Source organism: Salvelinus alpinus, chromosome 7 (assembly GCF_045679555.1).
Source record: "Salvelinus alpinus chromosome 7, SLU_Salpinus.1, whole genome shotgun sequence".
NCBI classification, from domain to species: domain Eukaryota; kingdom Metazoa; phylum Chordata; class Actinopteri; order Salmoniformes; family Salmonidae; genus Salvelinus; species Salvelinus alpinus.
In genome coordinates this window covers 73,567,480-73,583,559 of record NC_092092.1, presented here as the reverse complement: position 1 = coordinate 73,583,559, position 16,080 = coordinate 73,567,480, and the positions used below count along the sequence as shown (strand labels likewise).

Here is a 16,080-nt window from a genome sequence, read left to right as displayed (position 1 = left end):
AGACCTCTCCTCTTCCAGTTCACCAACCTCTATCCCTATTTTCAATCTCCTCTCCTCTCCTCTCCTCTCCTCTCCTCTCCTCTCCTCTCCTCTCCTCTCCTCTCCTCTCCTCTCCTCTCCTCTCCTCTCCTCTCCTCTCCTCTCCTCTCTCTCTCTCTTACAGTGACAGACATGTCTTCTCTCTGTATGAGGGCCACTCACCTGTCTCCTAGCAACTACCTCTCCTCTCCTCCTCTCTGCATTCCCCTTTCTAGGCCGAGTGAGGGAAGAATGAAAACAAGATGCCGGAAGAATGATGAAGTAGCCCTCTTCACTCTACCTCTGTCCATCTGTCTATCATTTCATTCATCCATTCGGTAATTTTTTATTAATTCGTTAATTAATCAGTCATTCATTCTAGGACTAAAGGTGAGGAAGGATTCAGATATGTTGTGGCACAGTTTATATTCCGGAGAGGAGAAGAGGAGAGTTTGAGGGCTACACCTGGCACGCTAGCTGCCTCTCTCTCTCTCTCTCTCTCACACACACACACACACACACACACACACACACACACACACACACACACACACACACACACACACACACACACACACACACACACACACACACACACACACACACAGAGAGAGAGAGGGAGGTGAAAGTACTGTTCAGGCACATGTCCTGCTGTAATTTATCATCGGGCTCCACAGAGGACACCTCACATGGGTCCTCTTCACGCTGCATGGCTCTGGGTGCTCCACAGTGTCCCCACTGGGAGCTCTGAACACACATTCAGCACTGCCAAGTCCCCATTGTGAGTACTAAACTCAACACTACATAAACTCTGGGGTTATGCTGATTTAGGGCAGGAGCTACGGGGAACAATAAGTTATTGGCTCAGTGGGTTAGCATGGTGCTGGCAACAACAGGGTTGTAGGTTCCATTTTCTCATGTGTCAACACCAGGGTTGTAGGCTCCATTCCCTCATGTGTCAACACCAGCGTTGTAGGTTCCATTCCCTCATGTGTCAACACCAGGGTTGTAGGCTCCATTCCCTCATGTGTCAACACCAGCGTTGTAGGTTCCATTCCCTCATGTGTCAACACCAGGGTTGTAGGTTCCATTCCCTCATGTCTCAACACCAGGGTTGTAGGTTCCATTCCCTCATGTGTCAACACCAGCGTTGTAGGTTCCATTCCCTCATGTCTCAACACCAGGGTTGTAGGCTCCATTCCCTCATGTGTCAACACCAGCGTTGTAGGTTCCATTCCCTCATGTGTCAACACCAGGGTTGTAGGTTCCATTCCCTCATGTCTCAACAACAGGGTTGTAGGTTCCATTCCCTCATGTCTCAACACCAGGGTTGTAGGTTCCATTCCCTCATGTCTCAACACCAGGGTTGTAGGTTCCATTCCCTCATGTGTCAACAACAGGGTTGTAGGTTCCATTCCCTCATGTGTCAGCACCAGGGTTGTAGGCTCCATTCTCTCATGTGTCAACACCAGGGTTGTAGGTTCCATTCCCTCATGTGTCAACACCAGGGTTGTAGGTTCCATTCCCTCATGTCTCAACAACAGGGTTGTAGGTTCCACTCCCTCATGTGTCAACACCAGGGTTGTAGGTTCCATTCCCACATGTGTCAACACCAGGGTTGTAGGTTCCATTCCCTCATGTGTCAACACCAGGGTTGTAGGCTCCATTCTCTCATGTGTCAACAACAGGGTTGTAGGCTCCATTCTCTCATGTGTCAACACCAGGGTTTTAGGTTCCATTCCCACATGTGTCAACAACAGGGTTGTAGGTTCCATTCCCTCATGTGTCAACACCAGGGTTGTAGGTTCCATTCCCACATGTGTCAACACCAGGGTTGTAGGCTCCATTCTCTCATGTGTCAACACCAGGGTTGACCACAATATATACCCTCTGTCACTGCCAACATCTCTGACCTGCATCTTATTCTCCCACTCCATCCTGCTAGCTCCCTCTTTCACTATTCATCTCTCCATCTTTTACTACAGTGACTAGTGAGAGTAGAGATATCTATTCTGTCCATCTTTTACTACAGTGACTAGTGAGAGTAGAGATATCTATTCTGTCCATCTTTTACTACAGTGACTAGTGAGAGTAGAGATCTATTCTGTCCATCCTTTACTACAGTGACTAGTGAGAGTAGGTAGAGAGATCTATTCTCTCCATCTTTTACTACAGTAACTAGTGAGAGTAGAGAGATCTATTCTGTCCATATTTTACTACAGTGACTAGTGAGAGTAGAGAGATCTATTCTGTCCATCTTTTACTACAGTGACTAGTGAGAGTAGAGAGATCTATTCTGTCCATCTTTTACTACAGTGACTAGTGAGAGTAGAGATCTATTCTGTCCATCTTTTACTACAGTGACTAGTGAGAGTAGAGATCTATTCTGTCCATCTTTTACTACAGTGACTAGTGAGAGTAGAGATCTATTCTGTCCATCTTTTACTACAGTGACTAGTGAGAGTAGAGAGACCTATTCTGTCCATCTTTTACTACAGTGACTAGTGAGAGTAGAGAGATCTATTCTGTCCATCTTTTACTACAGTGACTAGTGAGAGTAGAGAGACCTATTCTCGTCTTTTCACAGCTCATCTCCTTTATACTCCCACATTGCTCTGCTAGAGAGGTGCCTATCCTTTAAACTGTTCTCGAATCAGTGATAACACTCCAGCGGCCTGCTAAGTCTCTGTGTGTCTGAGTCCTTTATCTGTTCCCAGACCTGTGTATGTGTCCAAGATCCATGCTGTGACTGTGGGAAACTAAGTGGTATGCTCACACAACAATTCCCACAGCACCACGCCAGCCAACGAGCCACATGGGGTGTAGTATCAAACCAGACTCCTTGTTACAAATCCAAACCAGGCTCCATGCAACACAGCTGCTGGTATTGATGATATCAAACCAGATTGATCTGGAATTGATCAACAGTGTGTGTGAGTGTGTGTCCTGCGTACCTATAAAGTAAGACAGTAGTATAGCCAGCAGGCTGAGTGTGTCCTACCTACCTATAAAGTAAGACAGTAGTATAGCCAGCAGGCTGAGTGTGTGTACTCTACCTACCTATAAAGTAAGACAGTAGTATAGCCAGCAGGCTGAGTGTGTGTCCTACCTACCTATAAAGTAAGACAGTAGTATAGCCAGCAGGCTGAGTGTGTGTACTCTACCTACCTATAAAGTAAGACAGTAGTATAGCCAGCAGGCTGAGTGTGTGTCCTACCTACCTATAAAGTAAGACAGTAGTATAGCCAGCAGGCTGAGTGTGTGTCCTACCTACCTATAAAGTAAGACGGTAGTATAGCCAGCAGGCTGAGTGTGTGTCCTACCTACCTATAAAGTAAGACAGTATTATAGCCAGCAGGCTGAGTGTGTGTCCTACCTACCTATAAAGTAAGACAGTAGTATAGCCAGCAGGCTGAGTGTGTGTACTCTACCTACCTATAAAGTAAGACAGTAGTATAGCCAGCAGGCTGAGTGTGTGTCCTACCTACCTATAAAGTAAGACAGTAGTATAGCCAGCAGGCTGAGTGTGTGTCCTCTACCTACCTATAAAGTAAGACAGTAGTATAGCCAGCAGGCTGAGTGTGTGTCCTACCTACCTATAAAGTAAGACAGTAGTATAGCCAGCAGGCTGAGTGTGTGTACTCTACCTACCTATAAAGTAAGACAGTAGTATAGCCAGCAGGCTGAGTGTGTGTCCTACCTACCTATAAAGTAAGACAGTAGTATAGCCAGCAGGCTGAGTGTGTGTCCTACCTACCTATAAAGTAAGACAGTATTATAGCCAGCAGGCTGAGTGTGTGTCCTACCTACCTATAAAGTAAGACAGTATTATAGCCAGCAGGCTGAGTGTGTGTCCTACCTACCTATAAAGTAAGACAGTAGTATAGCCAGCAGGCTGAGTGTGTGTACTCTACCTACCTATAAAGTAAGACAGTATTATAGCCAGCAGGCTGAGTGTGTGTCCTACCTACCTATAAAGTAAGACAGTAGTATAGCCAGCAGGCTGAGTGTGTGTACTCTACCTACCTATAAAGTAAGACAGTATTATAGCCAGCAGGCTGAGTGTGTGTCCTACCTACCTATAAAGTAAGACAGTAGTATAGCCAGCAGGCTGAGTGTGTGTACTCTACCTACCTATAAAGTAAGACAGTAGTATAGCCAGCAGGCTGAGTGTGTGTACTCTACCTACCTATAAAGTAAGACAGTATTATAGCCAGCAGGCTGAGTGTGTGTCCTACCTACCTATAAAGTAAGACAGTAGTATAGCCAGCAGGCTGAGTGTGTGTACTCTACCTACCTATAAAGTAAGACAGTAGTATAGCCAGCAGGCTGAGTGTGTGTCCTCTACCTACCTATAAAGTAAGACAGTAGTATAGCCAGCAGGCTGAGTGTGTGTACTCTACCTACCTATAAAGTAAGACAGTAGTATAGCCAGCAGGCTGAGTGTGTGTCCTCTACCTACCTATAAAGTAAGACAGTAGTATAGCCAGCAGGCTGAGTGTGTGTACTCTACCTACCTATAAAGTAAGACAGTAGTATAGCCAGCAGGCTGAGTGTGTGTCCTACCTACCTATAAAGTAAGACAGTAGTATAGCCAGCAGGCTGAGTGTGTGTCCTACCTACCTATAAAGTAAGACAGTAGTATAGCCAGCAGGCTGAGTGTGTGTACTCTACCTACCTATAAAGTAAGACAGTAGTATAGCCAGCAGGGTGAGTGTGTGTCCTCTACCTACCTATAAAGTAAGACAGTAGTATAGCCAGCAGGCTGAGTGTGTGTCCTACCTACCTATAAAGTAAGACAGTAGTATAGCCAGCAGGCTGAGTGTGTGTACTCTACCTACCTATAAAGTAAGACAGTAGTATAGCCAGCAGGGTGAGTGTGTGTCCTCTACCTACCTATAAAGTAAGACAGTAGTATAGCCAGCAGGCTGAGTGTGTGTCCTACCTACCTATAAAGTAAGACAGTAGTATAGCCAGCAGACTGAGTGTGTGTCCTACCTACCTATAAAGTAAGACAGTAGTATAGCCAGCAGGCTGAGTGTGTGTCCTACCTACCTATAAAGTAAGACAGTAGTATAGCCAGCAGGCTGAGTGTGTGTACTCTACCTACCTATAAAGTAAGACAGTATTATAGACAGCAGGGTGAGTGTGTGTCCTCTACCTACCTATAAAGTAAGACAGTAGTATAGCCAGCAGGCTGAGTGTGTGTCCTACCTACCTATAAAGTAAGACAGTAGTATAGCCAGCAGGCTGAGTGTGTGTCCTACCTACCTATAAAGTAAGACAGTAGTATAGCCAGCAGGCTGAGTGTGTGTCCTACCTACCTATAAAGTAAGACAGTAGTATAGCCAGCAGGCTGAGCGTGTGTACTCTACCTACCTATAAAGTAAGACAGTAGTATAGCCAGCAGGCTGAGTGTGTGTCCTACCTACCTATAAAGTAAGACAGTAGTATAGCCAGCAGGCTGAGTGTGTGTCCTACCTACCTATAAAGTAAGACAGTAGTATAGCCAGCAGGCTGAGCGTGTGTACTCTACCTACCTATAAAGTAAGACAGTAGTATAGCCAGCAGGCTGAGTGTGTGTCCTACCTACCTATAAAGTAAGACAGTAGTATAGCCAGCAGGCTGAGTGTGTGTACTCTACCTACCTATAAAGTAAGACAGTAGTATAGCCAGCAGGCTGAGTGTGTGTACTCTACCTACCTATAAAGTAAGACAGTAGTATAGCCAGCAGGCTGAGTGTGTGTCCTACCTACCTATAAAGTAAGACAGTAGTATAGCCAGCAGGCTGAGTGTGTGTCCTCTACCTACCTATAAAGTAAGACAGTAGTATAGCCAGCAGGCTGGCTGCAGTAATGGCCGACACAGCGGCACATTTCCAACTGCAGTACTTGGATGGCTTGTTGAGCTTGAAGGCAGAGCGGGAGAAGGTGTTTCTGGGTAATAGGCGAGGGGGCGGAGAGTAGACCGTCCCAGAGGTCAGAGGGTAACCAGGGGAGGAGCTACTGAAGAGAGGGGTTGTCCCTGACGATGTCTTAAACAGGAAGTGCCTGAAGAGAGGGAGAGAAAGAAGGAGAGAGAGATATGTTTTGGTTGGACAAAAATAATACTCACAGTGGTCCAAAACACACAGAGTCAAAACACGCAGAGGTCCAAAACCTACAGAGTCAAAACACAACGAAACCCCAAAGAAGTCAACTAGAGAGAGAGAGGGGTTGAGAGTGGAGAGGAACAGAGAGATATGAGGCCAGAGATTGAGAGTGGAGAGGAACAGAGAGATATGAGGCCAGAGATTGAGAGTGGAGAGGAACAGAGAGATATGAGGCCAGAGATTGAGAGTGGAGAGGAACAGAGAGATATGAGGCCAGAGATTGAGAGTGGAGAGGAACAGAGAGATATGAGGCCAGAGATTGAGAGTGGAGAGGAACAGAGAGATATGAGGCCAGAGATTGAGAGTGGAGAGGAACAGAGAGATATGAGGCCAGAGATTGAGAGTTGATTGCTCTCAGAGTATAGGTGAAGGAAATACACACACAAACACACAGACACACACACACAAACGTTGCTTTGGGCACTCATTGGTGGACTTAATTATGTTTTCACAATATTTCCATGAAATTACGTAGAACCTACATGGAATACACATTCAAATGACATCTGTGCAGGGAGGGGTATGCCTTTATCCAATCCCCCCTTAATGAAACTTTAATGAAACCGTTTGATTACGTTATTTTCTTTATCTCTGGTCTGATTATATATCCTTTTCTGCCTGTTTCATGTCAAGGTCACACTAAACCGTCTCTCTTTCCCCACCCCGGCTCTCTCTTTCCCCACCCCGGCTCTCTCTTTCCCCACCCGGCTCTCTCTTTCCCCACCCCGGCTCTCTCTTTCCCCACCCCGGCTCTCTCTTTCCCCACCCCAGCTCTCTCTTTCCCCACCCCGGCTCTCTCTTTCCCCACCCCGGCTCTCTCTTTCCCCACCCCGGCTCTCTCTTTCCCCACCCCGGTTCTCTCTTTTCCTCCCCGGCTCTCTCTTTTCCTCCCCGGCTCTCTCTTTCCCCACCCCGGCTCTCTCTTTCCCCACCCCGGCTCTCTCTTTCCCCACCCCGGCTCTCTCTTTCCCCACCCTGGCTCTCTCTTTCCCCACCCTGGCTCTCTCTTTCCCCACCCCGGATCTCTCTTTCCCCTCCCCGGCTCTCTCTTTCCCCACCCCGGCTCTCTCTTTCCCCACCCCGGCTCTCTCTTTCCCTCCCTGGCTCTCTCTTTCCCCACCCGGCTCTCTCTTTCCCCACCCCGGCTCTCTCTTTCCCCACCCCGGCTCTCTCTTTCCCCACCCCAGCTCTCTCTTTCCCCACCCCGGCTCTCTCTTTCCCCACCCCGGCTCTCTCTTTCCCCACCCCGGCTCTCTCTTTCCCCACCCCGGCTCTCTCTTAACGTAACAAGATAAAACATTCTAGTCAGGCAACATATGAGATGTGAATAGACAACATTTTTTTCCTAAGTCAGAGTTTATTTTCTCTCGCTTCAGCTCAAATAATGGCTGCTATTGATTTTAACAAACGTTAATCATTTTTTTTTACGTGGTTGCATCATATTTCTGTGCATACTTTCCGTTGAAGCTTGCATCGACACACGCTTCAAAATATGTACCAGCATTCCAGAAGTTCCCTCTGTGCTCCGTTTCGACATACTTTGATTTGGACTCGTACCCCGACCCTCCCGTGTGTCACCAGTGTAGAGAGGAGTAGCAGGAGACAGTCGCAGGTTTAGAACTACTGAGTTCATTAAAGCACTATATATATATACAAGTGTGAAGAAACCCAAAGTGCAAAAATAATAAAGTACTCAGGAAATAGTAGGAGAGATTCCTCTGAGGAAAACAAGCAACATTTACAATGACCGACAAAGACAAATGACAGACGGAGTAAATATACATTGATTAAGTGGGGATTGGAACCAGGGGTGTGTAATGATGATGAGACAAGTCCGGGGTTGATGAGTGAAGGGCGTTTGCCAGCAGCAGGTTCGGAAGCAGCTAGGAGGCGGACGGCGCTGAACGTCTGAGCTGGACGGGAGGGGGCGCCAAAGCAAAGGCTGGTGTGACACTGTGATCCAATTTGCATACTTGGAGCATGGTAGTAGGCATTTTGAGAAACACCGCCAGTTTTGTAGAGGACGTGTGTTTGTCAATAGAGGAAGTGTGCTTGTCAATAGAGGAAGTGTGCTTGTCAATAGAGGAAGTGTGCTTGTCAATAGAGGAAGTGTGCTTGTCAATAGATGAAGTGTGCTTGTCAATAGAGGAAGTGTGTTTGTCAATAGAGGAAGTGTGCTTGTCAATAGATGAAGTGTGTTTGTCAATAGAGGAAGTGTGCTTGTCAATAGAGGAAGTGTGCTTGTCAATAGAGGAAGTGTGCTTGTCAATAGAGGAAGTGTGCTTGTCAATAGAGGAAGTGTGCTTGTCAATAGAGGAAGTGTGCTTGTCAATAGAGGAAGTGTGCTTGTCAATAGATGAAGTGTGTTTGTCAATAGAGGAAGTGTGCTTGTCAATAGAGGAAGTGTGCTTGTCAATAGAGGAAGTGTGCTTGTCAATAGAGGAAGTGTGCTTGTCAATAGAGGAAGTGTGCTTGTCAATAGAGGAAGTGTGCTTGTCAATAGAGGAAGTGTGCTTGTCAATAGATGAAGTGTGTTTGTCAATAGAGGAAGTGTGCTTGTCAATAGAGGAAGTGTGCTTGTCAATAGAGGAAGTGTGCTTGTCAATAGAGGAAGTGTGCTTGTCAATAGAGGAAGTGTGCTTGTCAATAGAGGAAGTGTGCTTGTCAATAGAGGAAGTGTGCTTGTCAATAGATGAAGTGTGTTTGTCAATAGAGGAAGTGTGCTTGTCAATAGAGGAAGTGTGCTTGTCAATAGAGGAAGTGTGTTTGTCAATAGAGGAAGTGTGCTTGTCAATAGAGGAAGTGTGCTTGTCAATAGAGGAAGTGTGCTTGTCAATAGATGAAGTGTGCTTGTCAATAGAGGAAGTGTGCTTGTCAATAGAGGAAGTGTGCTTGTCAATAGAGGAAGTGTGCTTGTCAATAGAGGAAGTGTGCTTGTCAATAGAGGAAGTGTGCTTGTCAATAGAGGAAGTGTGCTTGTCAATAGAGGAAGTGTGCTTGTCAATAGAGGAAGTGTGCTTGTCAATAGAGGAAGTGTGCTTGTCAATAGATGAAGTGTGCTTGTCAATAGAGGAAGTGTGCTTGTCAATAGAGGAAGTGTGCTTGTCAATAGAGGAAGTGTGCTTGTCAATAGTTGAAGTGTGCTTGTCAATAGATGAAGTGTGTTTGTCAATAGAGGAAGTGTGCTTGTCAATAGAGGAAGTGTGCTTGTCAATAGAGGAAGTGTGCTTGTCAATAGATGAAGTGTGCTTGTCAATAGAGGAAGTGTGCTTGTCAATAGAGGAAGTGTGCTTGTCAATAGAGGAAGTGTGCTTGTCAATAGAGGAAGTGTGTTTGTCAATAGAGGAAGTGTGCTTGTCAATAGATGTGACTAATTATGAAGAGAAATGAAAAGCTTGTGCGAATTAATTAACATTGATTTATATAGATTGCTGTGCAAAGTTGGTGCTGTGTGTGTGCTGTGTTTGGAGCTGTGTGTGTGTGTGTGTGTGTGTGTGTGTGTGTGTGTGTGTGTGTGTGTGTGTGTGTGTGTGTGTGTGTGTGTGTGTGTGTGTGTGTGTGTGTGTGTGTGTGTGTGTGTAGTGATGTGTCTGTGTGTGTGTGTGTGTGTGTGTTTGTGTGTAGTGATGTGTCTGTGTCTGTGTCTGTGTCTGTGTGTGTGTGTGTGTGTGTGTGTGTGTGTGTGTGTGTGTGTGTGTGTGTGGTGATGTGTGTGTGGTGATGTGTCTGTGTGTGTGCGTGGTGATGTGTTTGTGTGTGTGTGTGTGTGTGTGTATGTGTGTGTGTGTGTGTGTGTGTGTGTGTGTGTGTGTGTGTGTGTGTGTGTGTGTGTGAGAGACAGAAAGAGTGTTGGTGAATAAGAGCGTTGACTTTCTGCTAATTACCCTGAATGTCCTTTGTCCTCTTGTTAATTGTCCAGGTCCTCCCTCTCTCGCTCCATCCTTCCTTCCTTGATCCCCCTCTCTTCTCTTTCTCTCTCCCCCTCCTCTCACATTTCTTCCCTCTCTCTCTCTTTTTCTCTCTCTCTCTCTCTCTTTCTCGCTACCTCTAATTCCCTCTCTCTCTCTCTCTCTCTCTCTCTCTCTCTCTCCCTCTCTCTCATTCTCTCCTTCCCTCTCTCTCTCCTCCCTCTCCCTCTCCCCCTCTCTCTCTCCCTCTCCCTCCTTCTCTCCTTCCCGCTCTCTCTTGATCTCTCTCCCTCTCTCCCTCCTTCTCTCGCTCCCTCTCTCTCTCTCTCTCCTCTCTCTCTCTCTCTCTCCCTACCTCTCGCATTTCCTCTCTCTCTCCCTCTCTCTCGATCTCTCCCTCCCTCTCCCGCTCCCTCTCTCTCTCCCCTTCTCTCCTCTCTCTCTCCTCTCTCTCCCTCTCCCCCTCTATCTCTCTTTTTTGTCCTCCCTCTCTCTCCCTCTCCCTCTCCCCCTCCCTCTCTCTCTCTCTCTCTCTCTCTCCCTCTCTCCCTTCTCTATCTCTCTCTCTCTGTCATCCCTCTCTCTCCCTCTACCCCCTCTCCCTCTCCCTCCTCTCCCTCCTCTCCCTCTCCCTCTCTCTCACCCCTCTCCCCCCCCCTCTCTCTCCCTCTCCTACCCTCTCTCTCTTGATCTCTCTCCTTATCTCCCTCCTTCTCTCGCTCCCTCTCTCCTCTCTCTCTCTGCCCTACCTCTCTCCTTCCCTGTCTCTCTCCCCCTCTCTCCTCTCTCCCTTTCCCTATCGCCCTCTCTCTCACTCTCTGGCCTCCCTCTCCCCCTCTCCCTCTCCCCCCTGCCTTGCTCTCTCTCTCTCTCCCTGTCTCCCTGTCTCCTCTCTCTCTCTTTCCCTCTCTCTCCCTCTCCCTCCTCTCCCTCCCGCTCTCCTTCCCTCTCTCTCTTGATCTCTGTCCTTCTCTCCCTCCTTCTCTCGTCCCTCTCTCTCTCTCGCTCTCTCTCTGCCCTACCTCTCTCCTTCCCTCTCTCTCTCTCTCCCACTCCCTCTCTCTCTCCCCCTCTCTCCTCTCTCTCCCCCCTCTTTCTCTCTCCTCTCTCTCTCCCTTTCCGTCTCCCCACTCTCTCTCCCTGTCCTCCCTCTCTCTCCCTCTCCCTCTCCTATCCCTCTCCCTTTCTCTCTCCCTTTCTCTCTCTCCTCTCTCGCTGCCTCTCGCTCTCTCCCCCCCCCTCTCTCTCCTCTCTCTCTCTCCCCCTCCCTCTCTCCCCTCTCTCTCTCTCTCTATGTTCTCTCTCTGTCCTCCCTCTCTCTCCCTCTCCTTCCTATCCCCCTCTCTCTCTCTCTCTCTCTGTCCTCCCTCTTTCTCCCTCTCCCCCCTCTCCCTCCTCTCCCTCTCCCTCTCTGTCTCTCTCTTCCCCCCTCTCTCTCTCCCCCTCTCTCTCTCTCCTTCCCTCTCTCGCTCGATCTCCCCCTCCCTCTCCCGCTCCCTCTCTCTCTCCCCCTCTCTCCTCTCTCTCTCCTCTCTCTCTCCCTTTCCCTCTCCTGCTCTCTCTCTCTCTCTCTCTCTCTCTCTCTCTCTCTGTCCTCCCTCTCTCTCCCTCTCCCTCTCCCCCTCTCTCTCTCTCTCTCTCTCTCTCTCTCTCTCTCCCTCTATCTCTCTTTCTCTCTCTCTGTCCGCCCTCTCTCTCCTCTCCCCCTCTCAATTCAATTCAATTCAATTCAAGGGGCTTTATTGGCATGGGAAACATGTGTTAACATTGCCAAAGCAAGTGAGGTAGATAATATACAAAAGTGAAATAAACAATAAAAATTAACAGTAAACATTACACATACAGAAGTTTCAAAACAATAAAGACATTACAAATGTCATATTATATATATACAGTGTTGTAACAATGTACAAATGGTTAAAGCACACAAGTTAAAATAAATAAACATAGATATGGGTTGTATTTACAATGGTGTTTGTTCTTCACTGGTTGCCCTTTTCTTGTGGCAACAGGTCACAAATCTTGCTGCTGTGATGGCACACTGTGGAATTTCACCCAGTAGATATGGGAGTTTATCAAAATTGGATTTGTTTTCGAATTCTTTGTGGATCTGTGTAATCTGAGGGAAATATGTCTCTCTAATATGGTCATACATTGGGCAGGAGGTTAGGAAGTGCAGCTCAGTTTCCACCTCATTTTGTGGGCAGTGAGCACATAGCCTGTCTTCTCTTGAGAGCCATGTCTGCCTACGGCGGCCTTTCTCAATAGCAAGGCTATGCTCACTGAGTCTGTACATAGTCAAAGCTTTCCTTAAGTTTGGGTCAGTCACAGTGGTCAGGTATTCTGCCACTGTGTACTCTCTGTTTAGGGCCAAATAGCATTCTAGTTTGCTCTGTTTTTTTGTTAATTCTTTCCAATGTGTCAAGTAATTATCTTTTTGTTTTCTCATGATTTGGTTGGGTCTAATTGTGCTGTTGTCCTGGGGCTCTGTGGGGTGTGTTTGTGTTTGTGAACAGAGCCCTAGGACCAGCTTGCTTAGGGGACTCTTCTCCAGGTTCATCTCTCTGTAGGTGATGGCTTTGTTATGGAAGGTTTGGGAATCGCTTCCTTTTAGGTGGTTGTAGAATTTAACGGCTCTTTTCTGGATTTTGATAATTAGTGGGTATCGGCCTAATTCTGCTCTGCATGCATTATTTGGTGTTCTACGTTGTACACGGAGGATATTTTTGCAGAATTCTGCATGCAGAGTCTCAATTTGGTGTTTGTCCCATTTTGTGAAATCTTGGTTGGTGAGCGGACCCCAGACCTCACAACCATAAAGGGCAATGGGCTCTATGACTGATTCAAGTATTTTTAGCCAGATCCTAATTGGTATGTTGAAATTTATGTTCCTTTTGATGGCATAGAATGCCCTTCTTGCCTTTTCTCTCAGATCGTTCACAGCTCTGTGGAAGCTACCTGTGGTGCTGATGTTTAGGCCGAGGTATGTATAGTTTTTTGTGTGCTCTAGGGCAACGGTGTCTAGATGGAATTTGTGGTCCTGGTGACTGGACCTTTTTTGGAACACCATTATTTTGGTCTTACTGAGATTTACTGTCAGGGCCCAGGTCTGACAGAATCTGTGCAGAAGATCTAGGTGCTGCTGTAGGCCCTCCTTGGTTGGTGACAGAAGCACCAGATCATCAGCAAACAGTAGACATTTGACTTCGGATTCTAGTAGGGTGAGACCGGGTGCTGCAGACTGTTTTAGTGCCCGCGCCAATTCGTTGATATATATGTTGAAGAGGGTGGGGCTTAAGCTGCATCCCTGTCTCACCCCACGACCCTGTGTGAAGAAATGTGTGTGTTTTTTGCCAATTTTAACCGCACACTTGTTGTTTGTGTACATGGATTTTATGATGTCGTATGTTTTTCCCCCAACACCACTTTCCATCAATTTGTATAGCAGACCCTCATGCCAAATTGAGTCGAAGGCTTTTTTGAAATCAACAAAGCATGAGAAGACTTTGCCTTTGTTTTGGTTTGTTTGGTTGTCAATTAGGGTGTGTAGGGTGAATACATGGTCTGTTGTACGGTAATTTGGTAAAAAGCCAATTTGACATTTGCTCAGTACATTGTTTTCATTGAGGAAATGTACGAGTCTGCTGTTAATGATAATGCAGAGTATTTTCCCAAGGTTACTGTTGACGCATATTCCACGGTAGTTATTGGGGTCAAATTTGTCTCCACTTTTGTGGATTGGGGTGATCAGTCCTTGGTTCCAAATATTGGGGAAGATGCCAGAGCTAAGGACGATGTTAAAGAGTTTTAATATAGCCAATTGGAATTTGTTGTCTGTATATTTGATCATTTCATTAAGGATACCATCAACACCACAGGCCTTTTTGGGTTGGAGGGTTTTTATTTTGTCCTGTAACTCATTCAAGGTAATTGGAGAATCCAGTGGGTTCTGGTAGTCTTTAATAGTTGATTCTAGGATTTGTATTTGATCATGTATATGTTTTTGCTCTTTATTCTTTGTTATAGAGCCAAAAAGATTGGAGAAGTGGTTTACCCATACATCTCCATTTTGGATAGATAATTCTTCGTGTTGTTGTTTGTTTAGTGTTTTCCAATTTTCCCAGAATTGGTTAGAGTCTATGGATTCTTCAATTACATTGAGCTGATTTCTGACGTGCTGTTCCTCTCTCTATCTCTCTCTCTCTCTCTCTCCCTCCCTCTCTCTCTCTCTCTCTCTCTCTCTCTCTCTCTCTCTCTCTCTCTCTCTCTCTGTCCTCCCTCTCTCTCCCTCTCCCTCTCTCCTCTCTCTCTCTGTCCTCCCTCTCTCTCCCTCTCCCTCCTCTCCCTCTCCCTCTCTCTCTCTCTCTCTCCCCTCCCTCTCTCTGCCTCTCTCTCTCTCTCTCTCCTCTCTCTCTCCCCTCTCTACCCTGTTAAACTGAGTTGGCGCGATCCTCTCAGTGATCTTCTATCTCTCCCAGAGCGGTCCAAGACAGAGACGGAGGTGTGGGGAAATATTCTGATATTAGAAGCAAATTGAAGCTTTTGCAGGACCGATTGGAAATCAAACTGTGTGAGAGCTGAACATACACACACATGCACACACACACGCGCACACACACGCACACACACACAGATTGGATATGGGACACAACAGTAACACATTCAATCTCCTCCCATACAATCTGTTTTTATCATCCCTCCACCTCTCTGCACCTTCCTGCACCTTCTCTCTCTCTCTCTCTCTCTCTCTCTCTCTCTCTCTCTCTCTCTCTCTCTCTCTCTCTCTTCTTTCTCTCCCTTTCTCTCTCTCTCTTCTTTCTCTCTCTCTCCCTTATCTTCTATTTCTTACTCTTCTCTCTCTCTCCCTTCTCTCTCTCTCTCTCCCTTAAACAATCTCTTTCTATCAACTCCTCGCTCAGTTTCTCCCAATCTCCCTTTTTCTCTTGCACTGTCATTCTAGCCTAAACCCCAAATCTCACTCTGGTGCCTTCATGGAGATCAAGCTTTATCCCTCTTCCCTGCCAACCTGTCCAGACTATCAACAACACACACACACACACACACACACACACACACACACACACACACACACACACACACACACACACACACACACACACACACACACACACACACACACACACACACACACACACACACACACACACACACACACACACACACACACACGCTAGAATGTCATCTCTTAATGAGAGGGAGGATAGGTACTGGCAGCAGTCTGATGGTGTGACTGGCAGGCTCTCTATGGATCTGTTTCCAGAACTCCAGCCAGACCACCCAGCCTCTCCTCTCCCCGTGCCCAGACAGGAGGGCCCGTCCTGGGGCTAGAGGGAGTTGGTTGGCAGGCTTGTCTGGAGGTCTGGGCTCCAGCTCCAGTCACTGTGACAAGGCACACAGCCATGCCCAACCCCTACCACCTGAACCTAAACAGGCTGGGCTGGCAGGAGAGACAGGAGAGTGTATTTGTCCATCTGCAGAGACATTCCCCTAATTTAAAAGCCTCTGAGGTTGGTCTACTGTGTGTGTGTGTGTGTGTGTGTGTGTGTGTGTGTGTGTGTGTGTGTGTGTGTGTGTGTGTGTGTGTGTGTGTGTGTGTGTGTGTGTGTGTGTGTGTGTGTGTGTGTGTGTGTGTGTGTGTGTGTGTGTGTGTGTGTGTGTGTGTGTGTTTTCATGGTGTGTGATGCATTTTCCGAATGTGTCATGTGTGTGTATGATGTGTGTGATGAGTGTGTGATGTGTGTGTTCTGTGTGTGTGTGTGTACAGAGTGTGTGATGTGTGTGACAGACAGACAGACAGACAGACAGACAGACAGACAGACAGACAGACAGACAGACAGACAGACAGACAGACAGACAGACAGACAGACAGACAGACAGACAGACAGACAGACAGACAGACAGACAGACAGACAGACAGGTAGTCTTTCTTTGTGTTCAGCATGATGAGAAGGAAGTGATGTATTGGAGCAGTGTGATACATTA

The 16,080-nt window shown here is 46.9% G+C and overlaps 1 protein-coding gene across 1 annotated transcript in view; it reads right to left on the bottom strand.

The window, feature by feature from the left end:
• The window catches only part of LOC139581924 (teneurin-2-like), a 120,250-nt gene that overhangs the window by 101,332 nt on the left and 2,838 nt on the right, over positions 1 to 16,080 (bottom strand). The window contains exon 3 of the mRNA XM_071412118.1: positions 5,830 to 6,068. Within this exon, the coding sequence (XP_071268219.1) occupies positions 5,830 to 6,068 (239 nt within the window). The remainder of the gene's footprint in view (positions 1 to 5,829; positions 6,069 to 16,080) is intronic.